This window comes from Syngnathus scovelli, chromosome 17, assembly GCF_024217435.2.
Source record: "Syngnathus scovelli strain Florida chromosome 17, RoL_Ssco_1.2, whole genome shotgun sequence".
Lineage (NCBI taxonomy): Eukaryota > Metazoa > Chordata > Actinopteri > Syngnathiformes > Syngnathidae > Syngnathus > Syngnathus scovelli.
Window position 1 is genome coordinate 9,153,472 of NC_090863.1, and position 17,913 is coordinate 9,171,384.

The 17,913-nt window shown below is 50.8% G+C and overlaps 2 protein-coding genes across 4 annotated transcripts; both read right to left on the reverse strand.

Moving 5' to 3' along the window:
* Position 1: 1 nt before the first annotated feature.
* On the reverse strand, positions 2 to 2,508 carry lactb2 (lactamase, beta 2). The gene is made up of 7 exons (XM_049747910.2): positions 2,283 to 2,508; positions 1,787 to 1,947; positions 1,604 to 1,724; positions 1,211 to 1,389; positions 939 to 1,087; positions 533 to 620; positions 2 to 469 (listed from the first exon to the last, which is right to left on the reverse strand). Exons 1-7 carry the CDS (start codon positions 2,402 to 2,404, stop codon positions 423 to 425), a joined length of 867 nt encoding a protein of 288 aa, XP_049603867.1. The 5' UTR covers positions 2,405 to 2,508; the 3' UTR covers positions 2 to 422.
* A 616-nt stretch (positions 2,509 to 3,124) lies between these two features.
* LOC125985131 (receptor-type tyrosine-protein phosphatase N2) lies at positions 3,125 to 17,333 on the reverse strand. Of its 3 annotated transcripts, none has more exons than XM_049747719.1 (21): positions 16,968 to 17,333; positions 15,984 to 16,034; positions 15,783 to 15,896; positions 14,393 to 14,492; positions 14,100 to 14,335; positions 13,602 to 13,867; positions 13,231 to 13,526; positions 13,072 to 13,155; positions 12,297 to 12,376; positions 12,081 to 12,145; positions 8,835 to 9,053; positions 8,322 to 8,519; positions 7,300 to 7,447; positions 6,976 to 7,049; positions 6,821 to 6,898; positions 6,624 to 6,743; positions 6,337 to 6,503; positions 5,094 to 5,147; positions 4,735 to 4,799; positions 4,595 to 4,668; positions 3,125 to 4,299 (listed from the first exon to the last, which is right to left on the reverse strand). In XM_049747719.1, the coding sequence occupies exons 1-21, from the start codon at positions 17,068 to 17,070 to the stop codon at positions 4,228 to 4,230; spliced, it is 2,664 nt and encodes an 887-aa protein (XP_049603676.1). In that variant the 5' UTR covers positions 17,071 to 17,333; the 3' UTR covers positions 3,125 to 4,227. The 3 variants fall into 3 exon arrangements, with proteins under 3 accessions (XP_049603676.1, XP_049603675.1, XP_049603674.1); XM_049747718.1 differs by having other exon boundaries at positions 13,072 to 13,158; XM_049747717.1 differs by having other exon boundaries at positions 13,072 to 13,158; positions 13,231 to 13,867.
* Positions 17,334 to 17,913: the final 580 nt, after the last annotated feature.

The window sequence follows — 17,913 nt, forward strand, 5'->3', positions numbered from 1 at the left end:
ATCAGAATCAGAATAGCCTTTATTGTCTTTGTACATAGTACATTGAAATTTGAGCGCTGCTCCCTTTATTCCAAAAAGCAAATAAAGAGCAGTCAGAGCATAGAAAATAAAAGATATACAATATATAGAAAAGGCAGTAGTATATGCTGATGTGTACAAACAGTGCAAGTTTTCCCAACTGCAAATGTGACATTTTTAATGAGATTTTTTTTGACAATTCACTCAAAATTACACATATAGTAATAGGATTCACAAATGTGAAATTAATTAATGTGACACGCGTCACTTTGCCCTTGAACAAGTTGGTGCTCTTTGCAGATTATTCTCTGTAAAGTCACATTTGTCTTCTATCGTCAGTTTTGTGAATGCACACAAACACACGTGCACACCTTTCTTTCTGCGTCGAGGACGGAGGATGGCCGTCAAAGATGACACTTCCACGTGTTGCTCTGTGACGATTCCGTCGTGACTGAGAGAAAAATAGCTGCTCAAGTGTCGTCACGGTTACACCTCCTTTCCGCAGATGACTCACCTCGACTTATTTTCCCTTCTTTCTCCAGTTTCTTCAAGTGGTGCACCAGGTTGACGCTGGCCGCCTGATGCAGATGCTCAGGAGTGTCCTACACAAACAAAAAGAACAACAAAAAAATCATACTTGTTTTTCAATTGATTCCCTTTCTAGAAAAAGCAAAGGACAATGAAATGAATGCGAAGAAGACGTTTGTTGAGCCAGCTGAGAGCTGCCCTAACTCCAGAGCGCCCCCTGGAGGGCAAACATGTTAAACTCTGGAGTCAGTCCCAAAAAGTGTGGCCAGATGTTGTGAGCAGGAACCTGGCAAACGCTTGTATTGACGTACGCTTCAACTTTGACGTGCGCTCCATTTCACGCCTTTTCCGTCAGTTGGCCCTTGTGGGAACAATTGGCTCTGAGGACGTACCTTGTAGACTGTTTTGACCAGCTCCGTGGTGGAGATGGGCGCGCCGACTCTGGCCCGAATGGTGGCCAGGATTTGCTGCTCCCTCTGATCGCGGTGGCTGATGTAGTGTCGGATTTTACTGCCGGCATCTTGAACCACGGGGCCGTGACCTGCACAGCGACCAGTCACTTCTTTAGGTCGGTGAGAAAAAGCCTCTTGCCCGCCTCCCCGTTGAGGAGGAGATTGGTCCTGCTAAGTGCCAAACTCAGGACGACGGCACACTTTTGCCTCACCGGGGTAGATGAGATCTGCGCCAACATCCACGAGCTTCCTCAGCGAGCGCATGTAGTCGTGGAGGTCCTCAAAGACGGCCGTTCCCTCGCCCAGGATGCAATCGCCTGAAAACAGAGCCTGATCCTCCTCCAGCAGCAAGGCCATGTGGTCGTCGGTGTGGCCCGGCGTGAAAACCACCCTGAAAAAGAATGGTGATGATGATGATGATGAGGAGGAGGAAGATCTGCTCTTTGGACTGGTTGTCAATACTTAAAGCTGGTCGGAAAGGCCAAATTCAATTGGATTGATTCTTCCAATCGATCCCACTACGTATTTGGCAAGCGTCGGATGAAATGCGTGCCTCGGCGTGATGTCGTTCCATCTGGCAACATTGAAGAAGTTTAGCTACTGACCTGAGCGTGGCTCCCTCCGTGCGGACCACATCTCCGTCTTTCAAGTAGGTGTACTCGTGGCTTCCCGAGTCCTCCCGGTCCTGGCCGGATCGGGGGAGCTTGCTGACCCGGAGCGCAGAACCTGCCGCAAAGGATACGCATGCTGTCAAAGTTGCAGTCTACCGTATTTGTTGTCGTCCTCACCCGTGATGTCCCTGCAGATGTCGTCCACGCCGCCCGTGTGGTCGTGGTGCCAGTGCGTGAGCAAAATTTCCTGAATGCTGGCACGGAACATGCTAAGCGCCTCCTTCAGACTGCTGATGTACTCGGGGACAGCCGGTTCCCCCGTGTCAATCAGCACCCTTCTAAAGAAAGGACAGACGGAACGGAATGAACACATGATGCTTGTGTTTTGCAAACGTATTATTTTGCCGAGTTTGAACAACAACGTCATCTCGCATCCACACACACTCAATAGAGCAACGCCAAGTTCTCTGGGGAGGCACGGAGTCATGTCATGGATTAAATTCACGCCGCCCAAGTAACACGAAGACATGACAATTAATTCCAACAATGCTATCACGTGAACGATTTTAATAGGAATTTGTCTGAACGACATGAAAACTACCTTTACCCTACTTGTTTGCAATCATGAATGGAATCGATTGATAAATACAACATCTCGTAATAATTTTAGCACCTGTCCCCGGTTCCGACCAGGTACGTGTTAGTGCCCTGGAGCGTCATCGGTCCCGGGTTGCAACCCAAAACCCGAACGACGCGGGCAGACAGCTGCTCGATACGCGGAATGAACGCACTCATGAGCCCAAAGCAACCGACCACAGTAGGGGTGCAAAGGGCAAATGAAGCGAGCCGGGACTGTCAAATGATAAATAACGGAACCGGAAGTTGTGAATCGCATTCTTTACTTCCTGCTTTCGAGCAGCCTTCACAATAAATCTATGCATTGCTGTTACGCAAAATGGACACTTGGTGGTGCTATTGCTTAATGGAGTCTGAGATCACTGCGGCTTGACGCATTTAGATGAGCGATGCAGTCGCAGTCTAGGACGCCTCAACACTGCTGCTCTCGTTTATGATGCTCCTCTTCACCCCCCCCCCCCTTCATAGCGCCCCCAAATGGACAGAAGACAACCAAGCAATGCCCATTCCACCAGGTTCAATTAAAGAGCTGGTTGCCAACCAAAAGAGTCTTTCGGATGACGATTAGACGTCATATTGCGTCATTGTGTTGAAACAGGCGTTCAGTAGTTACAATATTGTACATATGTTGCGTTTCACTCTTCCCCTCGTTGATGTCAGACCCTCAACAAGATGATCAGCGGCACCGCTCCTGACTGGACGGTGTTTGCGGCTGTTGCTAAGCTCCCGTTGCCAGGGGCCAGCCGCTGTTGCTAGGAGACGCGTGGTGCATTATGGATGGCGGCCACTCGACCAAAATGATGACAGGGAGCGGGGCGCCCTTGATGATGGAGTACACACACAAAGGCACGCACATTTTGAAAAAAAAACCCCCACAAATGAAGGATTTTGATATTAGAACTTTATTGACACCTATATAGAATAAAGCAGCTTGCGTTGCTTCGCTGTACAATGTGTGTGTGTGTGTGTGTGTATTTGTAGTGCCAAACGTCAAGTGAAAATCTCATGATTGAACCTTTGGGATGCATTTGTGGGCTCGTCTTTACTGCGTGCGTGTTTGCTGACTCATTTGGCAGGTGCAAGAAAGCAGTCAAGTCAGAGAGACGGCTAACAATCAAAAACAGCAGCAGTAACACAACCAAGGGCATTTTTGCACGTCCAAAACTAAGCCATGACAAAAAGCCTGCAAGAACATATGTATTCGGGCCCACCCAATCCGTCTGGATTTTGGAGGCCAATTTCGATGTTTACACATTCACAACAATATAGTTATGTAGTGCACGTCGTGGCTGGAAGTAAAGCACAAGACCAAAAAGGAAACGAATCAAACGATCGGCATGGCGTCAACCGTAAATGCTACATAGGACATCATGTCCGTTTGCTGGGAGGCATGGAAACGTCACACGGCGCTTCCTTGACCTGCCTAGACCCATTTCGCAGACTTTCTGCAATCTTGCCACATTTTGCAACGAGCGCTGGCTCCCACTAAGCCAGGCCCCACCTTTTAAAGCCACACACATTTAGTCAGGGGAGAATGTGAGGCTATAAAGAAATGATTTAAGTGCTGTACAACATCAAAGGGGCGGGGCTTAGTGAGTGTCGTCACAACCCGGAGTCAGTTCATCTGCGTGTGAGCATCTGGCTGTGAGCTGTGGCTAACAGCATTTCCGTGCGAGTCTTTTCATTTGTCTCATTTGATTGATAAATGCCCAGACACATTTTGGCTCAACTCACAAAGGGAAAAAAAAAAAAAGTTGAAGGGCCAATATCAAAATGTCACCAAACTCCAAATGCGTTCCATCCAATTGAAAACACTCAATTTGTGTCTTGGTCACTGAGAGACCCAAAATGAAAGGGAGGGAGAACTTCAAGCTATGGAAGTAAAGAAAAACTTCATTGGAATAACTGCGTGTGTGGAAAAGTGAGACGACGAAGACGAGGGAGAGGAAGGACACGGTCGATGAGGGCTGGCGCCTGCCTTCCTACTGAGGAAGCGCTTTGAGGATAGCGTTGACTTCTTCAGCCACCGTTGTCAAGGCAAACGCAAACTGGTCCTAAGCAAAAAAAAAAAAAAAAAAACAGCTTGACAGACTGCGAAGGAATTGCAAAATGACTGTGATGTCACAGCAAGTGGGAAAATGGCCGACCCTTCGGAAACGATGTAACTTCGAGGCAATATTCATCAGAACGCCGCATACGGGCCGCAGAGAACATACGATTGGAAAGACGCACGAGGATCCAAAAAGGGCGCCACTAGGGAACAGCCGGAATTTCCCCATGACCTGCGTGTGGCCGGTGTGGCTAATCGAGTGTCCTGTATCTCATCCAGCATGCAAACGAATGTCTGACCTTGGTTTGCACCATGCCGGGCCGTTGGTCTCGCAGGTGCTCCAGTGTGGCCGCCATGTCCATCTCCTTGGCGCCTACACACACATTCATTTTCAAAGTTAAATGTGGTCCTTGTGCAGCACAAAAGTTAGGCCGCTCACCTTTGGCCATGCGGTTGAGGACCATGTCCATCAGGATGTACGTCCCGCTGCGGCCGGCGCCATCGCTGCAAAAGAACAGCGGCAGCAAAATCAATTTTGGACAAAGTTTGCACGTGGCTGCTTGATATAAAATGGATCGGTCACCACTTTGGATGTCGGTCAGGAGCTGAACGTCAATAAAGATGAAGGCCATTGGGACCTTTCTTTCTTTCTTTTTCACTACATCGCAATTATGAAAGGAACCCTGCAAGTTCCAGCTGGTGCTTGAGCAACACGTCTCCATTTTCAAGACGTACTTTTCAGAGTTTGATCGTTTCACTTTATTCGGTGGGAATGTGTAGGCCAAAGACATGACTTGCCTGCAGTGCACGATGATTGGGCAGGCGCGGCCGCGGTAACACTTGTTCACCTTCCTGCAAAACAAAACAACAACACAAGGGGGCGCTCAGCCGTTGCGTCTTTGGAGGCTTGGGCTGCCGGGGTGAAGGGGGCCCTCGTTGCAGTCAAAAGTCACGTTGCCATGGAAACAGCTAGCAGAGTGGCTGTGCGCTCACGCCCCGCTATGACGAAGCGGAGCCCGCAGAATTGGCGCAAAATTGCCCCAGTGGAAAACAACGAGTCCGCAAAATTGGCGTCCCCGTGTTTGATCGCTGGTGCTGCCCACTCGAGTTACGCATCTCAATCATTATTTGCTTTCAACGCAACATCCCCTTTTGCACGGCTGCGGTTTTGCCGACAAAATGGTGGGTCAGCCGATAAGGTTAATAAGGTTGGGATTAAAAAAAAAAAAAAAAAAAAAAGAAGAACCAATAATCTGTTGGGTGGCTGTGCAGGCGTGGGGGAGGAAGGCGGGCGAGGCAAGCAAAAATAAGGAGAGCGCTCATCTTGGCTCAGCTGGCGCAGCCAGGAGGAAAAAAGGTGCGAAGGGAATGTTTGGGGGTGGGGGGGTGTTGTTAGTTTCAGGGTTTGGAGGAGTTTCAGTGAGGCTTGGGGGTCCATGCGGCCCCCTCAGTTGCAGAATGGCAGTCTCCAATGATCACTTTTGTGACTATGCAACTGGGCTCATATTACTAGCTGCAACATCACAAAAATGACACTGGCAACCGCTAGTTAGCTGGTAAAGGGGGAAGGGGCAAACATGCTGTTGGGGGTAGAGGGTTGTTTTCGCACCATTTTGCCCGCTACGACCATGGGGCCCATCCCATGCGACAAGATGAAATTTGGTTGACGTGTGTGGAAAGTGTCAAGAAGCCATGGCAAAGCCAAAAATAAAGTGTCAACACCTGGACCACAAACTTTGCTGTATGCCGACCCACAAAATGTTTCAAGGAAAGTGCGGCAGCCATTTTGGTTTTCATTTTAAGAGCAAACAGTCCATTTTATAGCGGTTCCGGAAGTGTCAGCCCCCGAATTCAAGTTCACTAGGGAAATTAGCTCTCCAAAATTGAAAAAGCACAGGTTGGATGGGAAGCAGCCACAAATCTCAAAAGGCCCTCTACAGATCGGAATATGTCTTTGATAAAAACCAAAATGGTCAGGCAGGGTTTTGTACCTCAGTGGCAGTCCCTTTTTTTGGGTTTATTTGTGTGCTGCGCTGCCAACCTGCGAAAGTCCAGGAGGCTGCGGGCGCTCTCGGGCACGTTGTGGTTGAGCCAGGTCAGGAAGTGGAACTGCGTAACGGTGCGCGTCTCGTTGCTCTGCATGTTTTTCAGATAGAAGCTTCGTACCAGGAAGTCGTCGCACCAGACGTGCTCCGACACCAGGTTGACCTGCGCGGCCAAAACGGGACAGGTGTCACAGGTGTGCTCCGATTCCGTACAAATACGTTGCGACATGCGCTGCAATTGACTCGAGATGTCACGACAACGAATGGAAACCTCCCGGCGTACCTCGTAGATGTGGTAGAGGTTGGAGCCCTCGTCAGGCCAGTAGTGGTAGCACTGCTTGACGCCGTTTTCCACCAGCGGCGTAAGCATGACGATCACCACGCAGCCGTTCTCCCAGACCATCTGCAAGACAAACAACAAGGCGCCGCCACGTCAGGGAGCGCTTTGCCAGTGTTGCAGGCGGGGCCGAGGAGGCTTGCCTGCCAGAAGTCGGCCACGGTGGACGGCAGCGGGCCCTGCGTGGCGATGTAGGCCGGGTTACGGGGGTCATGGTCCATCTGGGTGGGCACAGAAGGACACCCCGGTTCAGAACAGTCGTGCTTGGACCAATATTTGTCGCCAGGCGGCAACTCACGATGGGGCTGGCGTTGATGTAGTCCGAGCTGCCTTGACTGTTCTCTAGGCGCAAGGTGATGCGGCAATGATCATCTGCAAGGAGAAGACGAGCCGCCTTCATGCCGTCAAGAAATTCTTTGCCATTGACAACTTTTGGATTTTGTCTGCTTCTCGTTCTGGTTTTGAACTATTAACACATTTTGCTCACTTTTTTCTTTGCATCACTACTTTTTCAAATATTCACACTGCCCTCTAATTGGTGAACAAACGGCAACAGCAAGAAACCAGAAAACAAAAAAAGGCAAACATTTGCTGCTGCTGATGTTGCGCTTTTGGGTCTTACAGGCCACCACGGTGAGCGAGCGGTTCTTCTTGGCATTGGCGTCCTTCAGGCCCACCGTGTGGGCGTTGGGCTCAGCCTGGTATGCGCACAACGCTTCCCACTCCTTCTCCAAGCGGTCCTTGTTCTTCAGGTGGTCCTCCATGTACGACTGCGGCAAAGCAGGAGGACCGATGCCATTATCACGCCAGCGAAGTGAAGCTTGCAAAGGGTTCGAACAAAGTCAGCAACAATCTCCAACTGATCAGATACGTGTGCGCCATCAATCTTAAAACTATCCAATCAAGCACAACCCAGTCAACAGCCCCGCCCCCACCCCCGGCCATCCCCATGCCAGACTAAAAAGACTCGGTGGCGGTCTAAAGGGATTACAGCAATCCAATCTGGAGGTGCAGAGATCGCCCGCCGTGTGTTGTCCAAATGCTCCATACATCCCTTGGAGCGAGGAGGGAGGGGCTCGAGCGCAAGAAGACACCATCTTTGGGAAAAAACCTGGACGAGGCAAAGGTGCATGCTTCTGATTGGACAAGCACGTGACGTGTTTTGCAGCTTGCCGAGACTTTTTAGTGCCACAATTATCGATTTGCCAAGCGTGCCTCCGTACTTCGGCTGCCAAAAGCTTGCCTTGTAGCCGGCAAAACGAAAAAAAAAAAAAAAAAACAGGCGCAGGGCTAATCTGCGCTCAATATAATCTCCAACACTCGCCCGGATCGCAACAAAGCACAAGATAATGTGCTTTATAGAGAGAGTCTGCTAATCCTCTTAGGACACAGGCAGAGAGGATGTGAGGGGAGGGGCCGTGGAAGGGCGGGAAGGGGGGGCTCCAAGTACGGCACAGGAGGGAGTGGGCGCTCAGGGCAACTGCTTGAAATGAAAATGCAGCGGCTGCGGGATGGCCACCTTTTGCAAACATGCCAACAAACAACTTTGCAGTGGATAAAGTCACCCTGAGCCACACGCTGCTTCACCAGCGTGTGGTGGTCCACCGACTTCACGCACACACAGAGTTTTGCTTGGCTTCTCACCAGGATCATGTGGCCAGTGGAGATGTCCATGTTGGGCTGGGTGGGCTCCTCGTTCCAGGACGAAAGGCTGCTTCGGGCCGACGGGCTGACGGCCGAGGCGGCGTCACTGAACTGCGAAGACACGCTGTTGATCCTGGACGCCGTCGCCTCAGAACGCTCTGCCGCCGGCTTGACCGCCATACGCTGACGGCAGAGCTCCTGACAAATTGGCAGCGGAGCGTTAGTTAGCGGCACGCTAATTAGCATTTGCGTCAAAAGGGAGATTGTTTGAAAAACAAAGGGCCTCCTTTCTACATCTATAAACCACTAAACATCAAAACAAAGCGCACTCAGAGTCAATTAAGGCTCAATTGACGGTTAGTTAGTTAGTTAATTAGTTAGGCAGGAAGCACGGACGGAAGTCAGGAAGGAAGGAAGGTTCCAAAGTGGGTATAAAAGGAAAGACTGAAGCAGAAGGAAGGGTGGAAGGAAAGAAAGAAGCAAGGGGCAACTCCGAGCCCGTGTAGCACTTACCTGGTAGGTGGCGGTGGCGTCTTGCGTGGCGGCAGCATCCGCTCCTAAGCCGCCGAGTTTCTCCTTGAGCTTGTGGTGCGACCTGTGGCGCAGGCAGTAAAGCACAGCCGACGCCAGCAGCACACCCGCCATGCACAAGATGGACGCCACTGTCAGGGCCAGGAACTTGGCCGACTCGGCCCGGCTGTACTTCCCCGGGATGGCCGAGATCTCGTCGCCCTGCAACAACAACAACAACAGAGCGACGACAATCACGCTGCAAAACGACTTGCGCGCATCTGCGAGACCTGGAAGACACCTGCGTGCGTCGTGCCAATCAGTACAGCTCGAAAACTCCCGCCGCCATGTTTTCCTATTTGCCCACGTGTGGAGCCAGAGCTTGGTGGGAGCGGGACCGTCATTCTCGCAAATGTTCCTTTCACCCTAACGACAATGGATGCGCCACGAGCAGGAAATGTGACCTCCCCCCCGACTGAAATCCTCAGAGAAGCAGGAGGAGGCTTGGCCTCGGGGGTCAAATAAAGGGGGGACTTGATGCTAGAGGTCACAGAGATTAGATGGGGGTGCGACATTATGCAAACACCCCCCCGCTGCCTGTCAAACCTCGGGAGGTTGAGCAAGATTGTTCAGGAATTCCAGGAGGCTCTCGAAGAGAACCAAACCCCCGCCACCGGGAGCCCCTTCACCACTAGATGACCCTCCGCCCCCCCAACAATGATATTCAGGCAATTCATCGCTGCCGTATTCAGCAGCCGATAAAGCGCCTCCACAATGACCCACCAGGGGGACGACAGTTGCGCAATACACCTATGTGTGCGAGTGCATGGGGAGGGGCAGGAGTGGGGCTTGAGGGGTACTGTAAGAGCATAGATCTGGAAAGAAGCATTAATGAAAGGAAGGAGGAAGACTGGAAGGAAAGAAGGTGATGAAGGGGAAAAAGGAAGATCAAAGAATGTAGGAAAACACCCAGAAGAAAGAAGATGGGACATGAGCCGTCAAGTTTGCTCGCGCTTGTTCGTTGAGGGTGGTGCTTGCACTGGAATACCAGCTGCTGCACTGGCTGTCAATCTTGGCCCAGGAAATAAATGCACATCGGAGTGGACCACGCGTAATGGTGGGATAGGCGCACGCACGAGCTGCGAGCACCATCTGGATGCCAAAAAGGAAAAAAAGAAGCGAGTCGGGATTAAACCAGACGAGACAAGACGGGAAGGGAGGATGACGAGCAGCAGAGACGCTCCATTGTCCATCTGCTCACTCACACAGGCACTTGTGAAGCTTTACCACATCTCCGCATCTCAATCGGCTTCCTTTTCAAGCCTGAGCACCGTACTCTCGAGCAAATGTGGCACACGTTGGGACGCCACGCCAGCAGATTACGGCCCCAAACTCAAATGTGGCTTCGGCCTCAACTCTTTCTCGCCGTTTCGGCATCCAATTGGGCCAATCGGTTCTCCAAACTAAGGCTGGGCTAGCAAACGTTCCTGGATTGCATCCGCTGGGGTCTCTTGGCCATCTGACGAGCGAGCGCATTCTCATTTTTCAGTGCCAATTTCAATCAAATTTTTCTGTCAACCCTTTTCCAGCACCAAACTCAAATTTGCACACAACAATCGGAGGGATTTTGCTCGCGTTGCCTCAAGCTCCTACTCACGTTGCACTCGTGTCCCAGCAAAGCCAAACTCGTCATCTCTGCTGTTGACCGTCATGTTCCAGCAACGTTTTTTTTCGGCATCAAAAGAGTTGCAGCATCAGCTAACAGGAAACGCATTTCTTCCATCTTTGGGTCATGTTTCGGTTTGAGAGCAAATCAACCATCCAGCGAGTTTTGGCGTCTGAAGTGTCGTCCCTGTTAAGGAGGCAACAAAACCTGAGTGCTTTTGCACAAATGCAGCAAGCAACTTTTAGGGAAATGGGACCGGCGGCCGGTTGTCTGCCTCTCATCTCATCTTCCTCCTTGGTTTCCCGGCACGTCTTCTTCCCTCGGCCTTCCGTCAATGCCTCGAGGATGAGGAGCAGAGTCCACGCACCGGCACCTTTCTTCACTACAAAGTGCACTAGGGGGCCGGGCCGGGTTGGGCTGGACCGGGGGGGTCCTATTCTTATTGGTCGCCCTCCCCCCCGAGGCTTTGCCACCCTCCAATTCCTGCCTGCCTGTCTCCCGCACATGTCGACGCCGCCCCCACCAAGGCCGCCATGGTAACGGCACCACATGTTGCCGACAGGAGGAGGAGGAGGAGGAGGAGGAGGAGGAGGAGGAGGAGGAGGGGGAATCACTGTCATCTTCAAGTCAAAGTTGGTTTAAGCGGGAACATGCGCAGCTCCCACAAGAAAATCAACAATGCTGGACCTTCCATTTCATTTCAATGTCCAAATTGCACATTTGCATTTCCTGTACGTCCCAATAGCAGATTTTTATTCCTGTTTACTTCCAGCTGGTGACCCACTACTTTTGCCCGCATTTGATTTTTTTGTTACTTCCATGGAGGTGTCCCAGAACTTCTGTCATTTCTGGACATTGCAGAGCTTCTCCGTCACTCTTGTTGTCATGACAACCAGGCCTCCAGACTTCCTTTCATCAGAGTCTCCTTTTTCTTTTTTTGCCTCCTCTTGATCAATTATCTTTTGAAATATGACATATCCGCTTCTTTTGTTGCATCTCTCACCCACTGGTGAAGACCTGGTGAACTCTGATATATGTTTGAGAAGACCAATGAAAAGAGGAACAAGTGGAGAAGCAGGTTCCAAGTCGTTGGCTATTTGCGACGACGTGCCGAGTGTGCGCACGGCTTCGAAAAGAGGCCAATGAGCTGCCTGATGCAGATGACGAGCTCCTTTCTCAAGGGTTTGTATGGGGGAGGGGAGGGGGGGCTCTTCAGTTTATCTTTCTATTCAACCCTTGCAGCCCCCCCAAGCCCAAAAGAAAATCGTAGACACCCCCGCATCTCCTTTTGGACCCTTTTGTGACAGCTGGAGGTGGCACCACTCAAACCACTGCTCCTCCAAGTGTGCGTGTGTGCGTGCGTGATGCTAATTCCCTGACCCCCACTGAGGCCCTCACAGCTCTTTCATTTTCCAACCACAACAAAACATTTTCAGGACAACCCCAAAAGCGCCTCCAGACTGCAGCACAACTTGTTCAGAAGCCTGGATTCCCAACTCATCCGCAGATGTCGTGCAAAGAGCAGCCGACAAGAACGATGTGGGAGCAGCAAACAGCGCTACATCCGAGGCGGGGTTACTCACATTTGCGATTCCTGCCTCCAGGATGCTCAGCTTGGCTTCCTTCTCCAGCGACGCTTTCCGTTCCGCTGCAAAAGACAATACTTGTGAGTGCAACCTCAACTCCTTGGATTGAGTTTTGACCTGCCTCTTGACATTTAGTTTTTCACACGGATGTCCACTTGGACTTGTACTAATTCAGTGTTGAACAGCCACTGCACGGAAGCAATGGTGACCTACCAGCAACTTGCACCACGTCGGCCGTGCTGACATTTTGTCGGTTGGTCTTCACCTTGAAGGTCACTGCCGGGCCCACCACCCTGAAATGCAACCATTTGCAATCAAGAGTTGCCTTTTCCCTATCGAGGCAAGTGATTTTGATTTTGTGCCCTTTGTCACAATGACTGAAGAGTCCAAGTGCTCCACCCAGTGATGTCAATGGAAATTGCGCCTCCAAAAGCCGTCGACGCGTCACGTTCAATCCAAAGCACAGAAATGCTTTCGATTTTCAAAGCTCGTTTATACAAATCACAACCAACAAAGAAAGAAAGAACAAGTCGGAATCTTAACGTCGTCCTTCCACCTGTGTCAGGCGGCCATTTTTTGCTTTTGCTGGCGGGCGGCAAATAAATCAGAAGGCAGAGCAACGCATGTGTGGTCAGATGAAGCCTTTCTTCTTGCCGCTCAAACGGCCCCTGCGGCGAGATGGATGGCCAGCCCAGACCCCGGACGCCGGACCCCCTCCATGGCCTTATTTAAGCCAACGTCAAGACTTGATTTGAGTTGAAGCATTTTAAACACGCAGCTAATTTGTCATTCTAACAAAAGTGGTATCCATAGAAACATGCACTGACGCTTTGCGACCATCCAAAAGAACCTCGCCTATGCTAATGCCTCGGCTATGTTAACGCCTCTGCTACGCTTCCCAAATTCCCAAATGGGAAGAAAAGAAAGAAAGCAGAAAAGTGTGCTTACAATTTGTGCCGTACGGGATGGGGAATTCGTTCATACATACGACAACTCAGCCAAGTCTGTGATCTTGATGGTGGCCATGCGAGCCAGGATCTCCATCATGTGGAGCCCTTGGTCCGTCTGGAGGCTGCTGAGGAGGTAAAATACAAAACCAGGCTCACACGTGACATTGCAAATTTGAGATTTTTCCGGATTAACTCACTCGGTGTCGGTAATGACGTAGCCAAAAACGTCGCCGGCTTCTTTGCCGCTGGCCTCCTTGACGTCAAGCTGGAGTTCCTCGGGCATCTTGGGAGGCCATTGCTGGTGTTTGGGGGCGGTCGGAGGCGGGTCCACCTCCTTCAGCCAGCCCGTCACCTCCGACACTTCCTCCACCGCGGTGTCCTTCTTTTGCACCAACACGTTCTCCGGGCCCGGCCGACGAGGAGGAGAAGCCGGTGAAGCGGCTCCTTGGTCCAAGTAGGCCAGAAGTTTGTTGAAAACGTTTTCGCCGCCAGCCTGCAAGCAAAACGACACCAGAAAGCACACTTGAGTGGACATCCGTTCATTTAGCCAGTTAGCACAAGAACAGACCTGCCCGCCATTAGCACTGCTTTTCGGCACCCGAGTTGGAGCTTCCGCCACAATCTCCTCCTTCTTCTGCCCCTCCTCTTTGCCCGCCAAATCTCGGAGCCCGTTCCGGTCTGCGCTGGCATCCCGGTCTGCGCTCCCGCCCTTGTCCACCACTGGCAAAGCGTCTACGATGAGGTTGGACAGCCGCTCCACGTCGTGCGGTGTCAGGTCGTCCATGTCCAAGTGCTGCCTGCCAATGTTCTTCAACACGTTGCGGATGAACTTTTCTGATTTGGAACAAACCGGGAAAACCGGCTGTCACACCTTGAGATCCAAATTGTTTTGAGACTCAAATTATCTTTCCCCACTGAAATGAGTGCAGTACATCCAAAGTGTGGCAATTCTTGGCAGAGGATAAAGACAACATGGCTGTCACCCCGCTGTTTGTGTTCAAATAGTTTTTAAAAGGACCGCGTGCAACGCTGATTGTGGTTTTTGGTATTGAAGTCTTGAACTTACCGTCAACTAACGTGAGAGGCTCCTTGGCAGAAGCTCCTGGGGTTTTGAGTTTGAAGTTCCTGAGGGGCCAAGCGACTGCTCCGTGGCGGTGGACGGCTCCGAGGTGGGCCGAGGCGGTGGGCAGCTGACTCAGGACCTTCAGGAGAACTTGGAGCTGATCCGCTGATGGGCTCTGGCTGAGACGCCGGAGGTACGTCTGCAGGTTCTGGCTAAGCTCCGCCCCTTTGGCCGCCAGCCTGCCAATGAGCTGTCTTGAGCCATCGTCCCGCCGTGCTTCCTCATTGCCGTCTTACCTGCCGTCCGCGTTGGCGAGCGGCCGCTGAGGAATCTTCCTGACTTTGGAGAGTTCTTTGGCCAGAACATGCTGGCTGGTGTCGTCCTGCCACGTCAAGCCTGCACATGCGCAGAATTTGAACCGCGTTCTGGAAAATTCACTCAGTGGTGGAACAAAACAAGCTTCATCCAAGTTCGGGGCGTTGCAACTTGTCACGCCGGGCTCGATCACAAAACAATCAATTTTGTTTCTTTATGATGCATGTGCCGTTTTTCTCCTTTAAGATGTCGCTCAAAGCAAAATGGCCTCATCCACTACACCAGGGGTCACCAACCTTTCGGAAACTGAGAGCTACTTCCTGGGTACTGTTTAAGGCAAAGGGCTACCAGTTTGACATACACTTCTGAAATAACAGAATTTGCAGTGTGATTTTAACAAGAATAGCAAAAATACAGTCAAACCTTGGTTTTTGACCACAATCCGTTTCAGAAGGCGGTTCGAGAAGCGAATCGGTCGAATTCCGAATCTATTTTTCCCATTACAAATAATAGAATTTTTTAAAATCCATTTCAAGACAAAAAAAAAAACCCGCCTTTTTTAAGCATTTTTCATTTGCGCATATTTGTCCGATCGCGCAACTGCAGCGCACCGCCGAACGCCCAACCGTAGCGCGTCGCCGACCGCGCAACTGCACCGCGCCGGTCGCATTATTGTGACAGAGCCGCCGCTAGAATTTAGAAAATATTCTTAAAGTCCTGATGTACTTTCCAAAATTTAAGTGGACCTCGGTGCGCAGGGAGCTTAATTTGGTCCGATCGCGCAACCGTAGCGCGCCGGGCGCTCACTGTTGCATTGCTTTATGAGCGTCTTTGTGTTTTAGGATGGCTTTACTGCTCCCACTTGCTTTCTTTGGAGGCATGATTAGGGGTTAATACAATCCTCAAAGTAACGAAAATACAATAACAACGGAGTCAGTCGGCATCCGGGCCGCGCGGTCGCGTTTTCTCAGGTCCTCCCGGCTCCTTTCGCGAGGTTCGACCTCCGAATTCTGTTGGACAACCGAAGCAAAAAAAATTCGAATTTTTTGTTCGAATTCCGATTTGTTCATGAACCAGGACGTTCGAAAACCGTGGTTTGACTGTAAAATAAATAGATGCAGCTCACTGACAAGTGCTGCTATTTTAGCTAATTTTGGAACAGTCCTGCGGGCGACTCATGCGGTCATCACGGGCGACCTGGTGCCCGCGGGCACCGTGTTGGTGACCCCTGCACTACACCTTTCCACTCGAGTTTGGATCTAAACAAGACTGTCGCAACTTAAAACAGCTACGGAGGAGTATGGCCGAATCAAATGTGAACAATATCACGTTACAACGCAATACATTTCAACGAGATCCGTTTTAACTTACCCGCAGCGGCCATCTTATCCAGCAGCAGCCGAAAATGTTGCACGACGGGTGGGGTGACGTCGTAAGTGTAAACGTCGCTCACCGGGACAGAGTGACACCTCCCGAACATCCCGTCTGCAAACGCACGCGGACAAAGGTATTGGGACGGTCGTCCGGCCGCACCGCAAATCAAAACGCAAAAAAAAAAAAAAAAAATCTTACCGTTGACGCACAGCTCGAACGGCGTACACAGTTCTCGCTGGAACAGGCAACCTGGCAAGAAGAAATTAGAACGAGGGCGCGCGCAAGCTTTCAACATGGGGTCGTGTTTCAAATTAAGCTTTGAAATTAGGTTAGGGTTCCAAACTTGTTCACATCAATTGGTCAGGCGGCTGCTACATCACGTACGTCTAACGGAGCAAACGGACGGATGCCGTAACCATGGCAACAGCTCATCGGATGGCCACACGCGCCGTTTTTTTTTTTTTTTTTTTTTTGCCGCCTGTTATTGAATAGACTTGGTGGACTTTGCATCTATCAAACGCGGCAAAAGCGAGGAGGACGAAGATGGAGGCTCTGTCCGCCGAGCAGCACTACGGGGTGGCCCTGCGTGAAACGACTCATGAGCGGGAGCGCGGAGGAGCCCATTTCCACGATGCACAAATGCGACCCTCAAATTGGTGCGTCGTCTAGCGATTAGGCGAATGGTTTCGGGCTTTGTTTGCTTTTTACCGGGACAAAAAGAGAGAAATCGCTTTTGGTGCACAGGAACACACCTGCGCCTCCGGAAGCATTCAAGAAAGGTGAACAAACATCCACGATGACGATCGTCATCGTCAGGCGTCATCCAGCTGCTTCCTTATTACGATTATTATGTAATCCGACCAGCAAGAGGAGGAGGGCATGTTCAACGTGATGAGAGTAATTTGGAGATAGATTTGAGTGCGGCACGATGTGTCTAGAATAATTAAAGGGTCATTTGTTCGACTGAATGAACATCGCGCACCTATCTTCGAGTTGCACCAATTGGGTTGCCATTTTTTGTTTCCGTTTAGAAAGAACTCGGACGTTTTGCTGTCAATTTGATGTGCTGTTGGTCGATTGGGCGAATTGCAACACTGAGCACAAAATGGACCCAAATCAAAGCACACGGACCAGAAGCACTAGTGGTTCCGAATTAGTAGCCGATGCCGAGAAGCCACTCACCGAAGCGCCTGTCAGCCGACGCGATGGAGGAGGTCTGCAGGAGGAGAACGGCGACGACGACGACGAGGAGGCAAAGGGAGGAAGAGGAGGAAGGCGGTGGCATGTCTCTCCTGTTTTGGTTCTATGCGTGCGTTAACAGGCCATCTTGCCTCAGGACTCAATTTGCACCCGTGGACTGCTTGGGGCGGCACCTGCGCAGCCTGCCGTGCGGGAGACGAGTCGGTGCCCTGAAAAGGATGGATGGATGGATGGAGCGAGGAGGGCGTTGATTGCTCTTCTTCCTTCTCCCGATGCTGGTGTCAGCAAGTATGCGGGGGTGTTCACGCCCCAACATCCGTCAGCTGCCTTCAAAATAAAGGCACAGGAAGCAAACGAAAACCAGACAGGCCGGGAGGAAAGGAGGGCATCCAAGGCAGCGCACGTAGACCGTCACCGCGAGACGTGGCAGCCAGAACCAGAAGGTAAGCAGAGCTGCAATGTTAACGCTCGTTAATGACATGCGCCATGTGTTGAAAAACAATCCAAGACTTTTTCTGCTCTCATCTTTTTTTTATTCCTTTCCAAGTTGACGGAGATGAGCCGTTCGCCGGTTTCATGACATTTGACCTAAGGCACAACAGGAAAGAGACTCAAGCCTGCCTCAGTCGGTCTCATAAAAGAGGCGTTTTCAAACAGGACACATTTCAATATAAGACTTGCTCTTCCACTCATTTTGGTTTAAATGCTTAGTTATGACAAAAAAGCACAACACAAAAAAGAATACAGTAACTTAAGGCTTTACAAGTAAATATCGAAACAATACGAAATTGCTGTTGCATAAAAAAACCTATAGGGCATCATTGCCACTGGGTGGTGCTGTTACTCACTGGCGATATTTTTTTTCTAAGCTGCAAAATTTGTACATATGGATGAAGGCAAGATATAGCGCTTCATTTATACATGTTTG

What these genes read in the sequence shown, in the direction of transcription:
- lactb2 (XM_049747910.2), bottom strand. Translation starts at nt 2,404, where the DNA reads ATGAGTGCGTTCATTCCGCGTATCGAGCAGCTGTCTGCCCGCGTCGTT. An exon ending in CATCTGCAGGGACATCACGG is followed by an intron (nt 1,725 to 1,786) that starts GTGAGGACGACA and finishes CCTTTGCGGCAG; the next exon opens with GTTCTGCGCTCCGGGTCAGC. An exon ending in CGCAGATCTCATCTACCCCG is followed by an intron (nt 1,088 to 1,210) that starts GTGAGGCAAAAG and finishes GTCGCTGTGCAG; the next exon opens with GTCACGGCCCCGTGGTTCAA.
- LOC125985131 (XM_049747717.1), bottom strand. Translation starts at nt 17,070, where the DNA reads ATGCCACCGCCTTCCTCCTCTTCCTCCCTTTGCCTCCTCGTCGTCGTC. An exon ending in CGACGTGGTGCAAGTTGCTG is followed by an intron (nt 12,146 to 12,296) that starts GTAGGTCACCAT and finishes TGTCTTTTGCAG; the next exon opens with CGGAACGGAAAGCGTCGCTG. An exon ending in TGGAGGCAGGAATCGCAAAT is followed by an intron (nt 9,054 to 12,080) that starts GTGAGTAACCCC and finishes TTGTTGTTGCAG; the next exon opens with GGCGACGAGATCTCGGCCAT.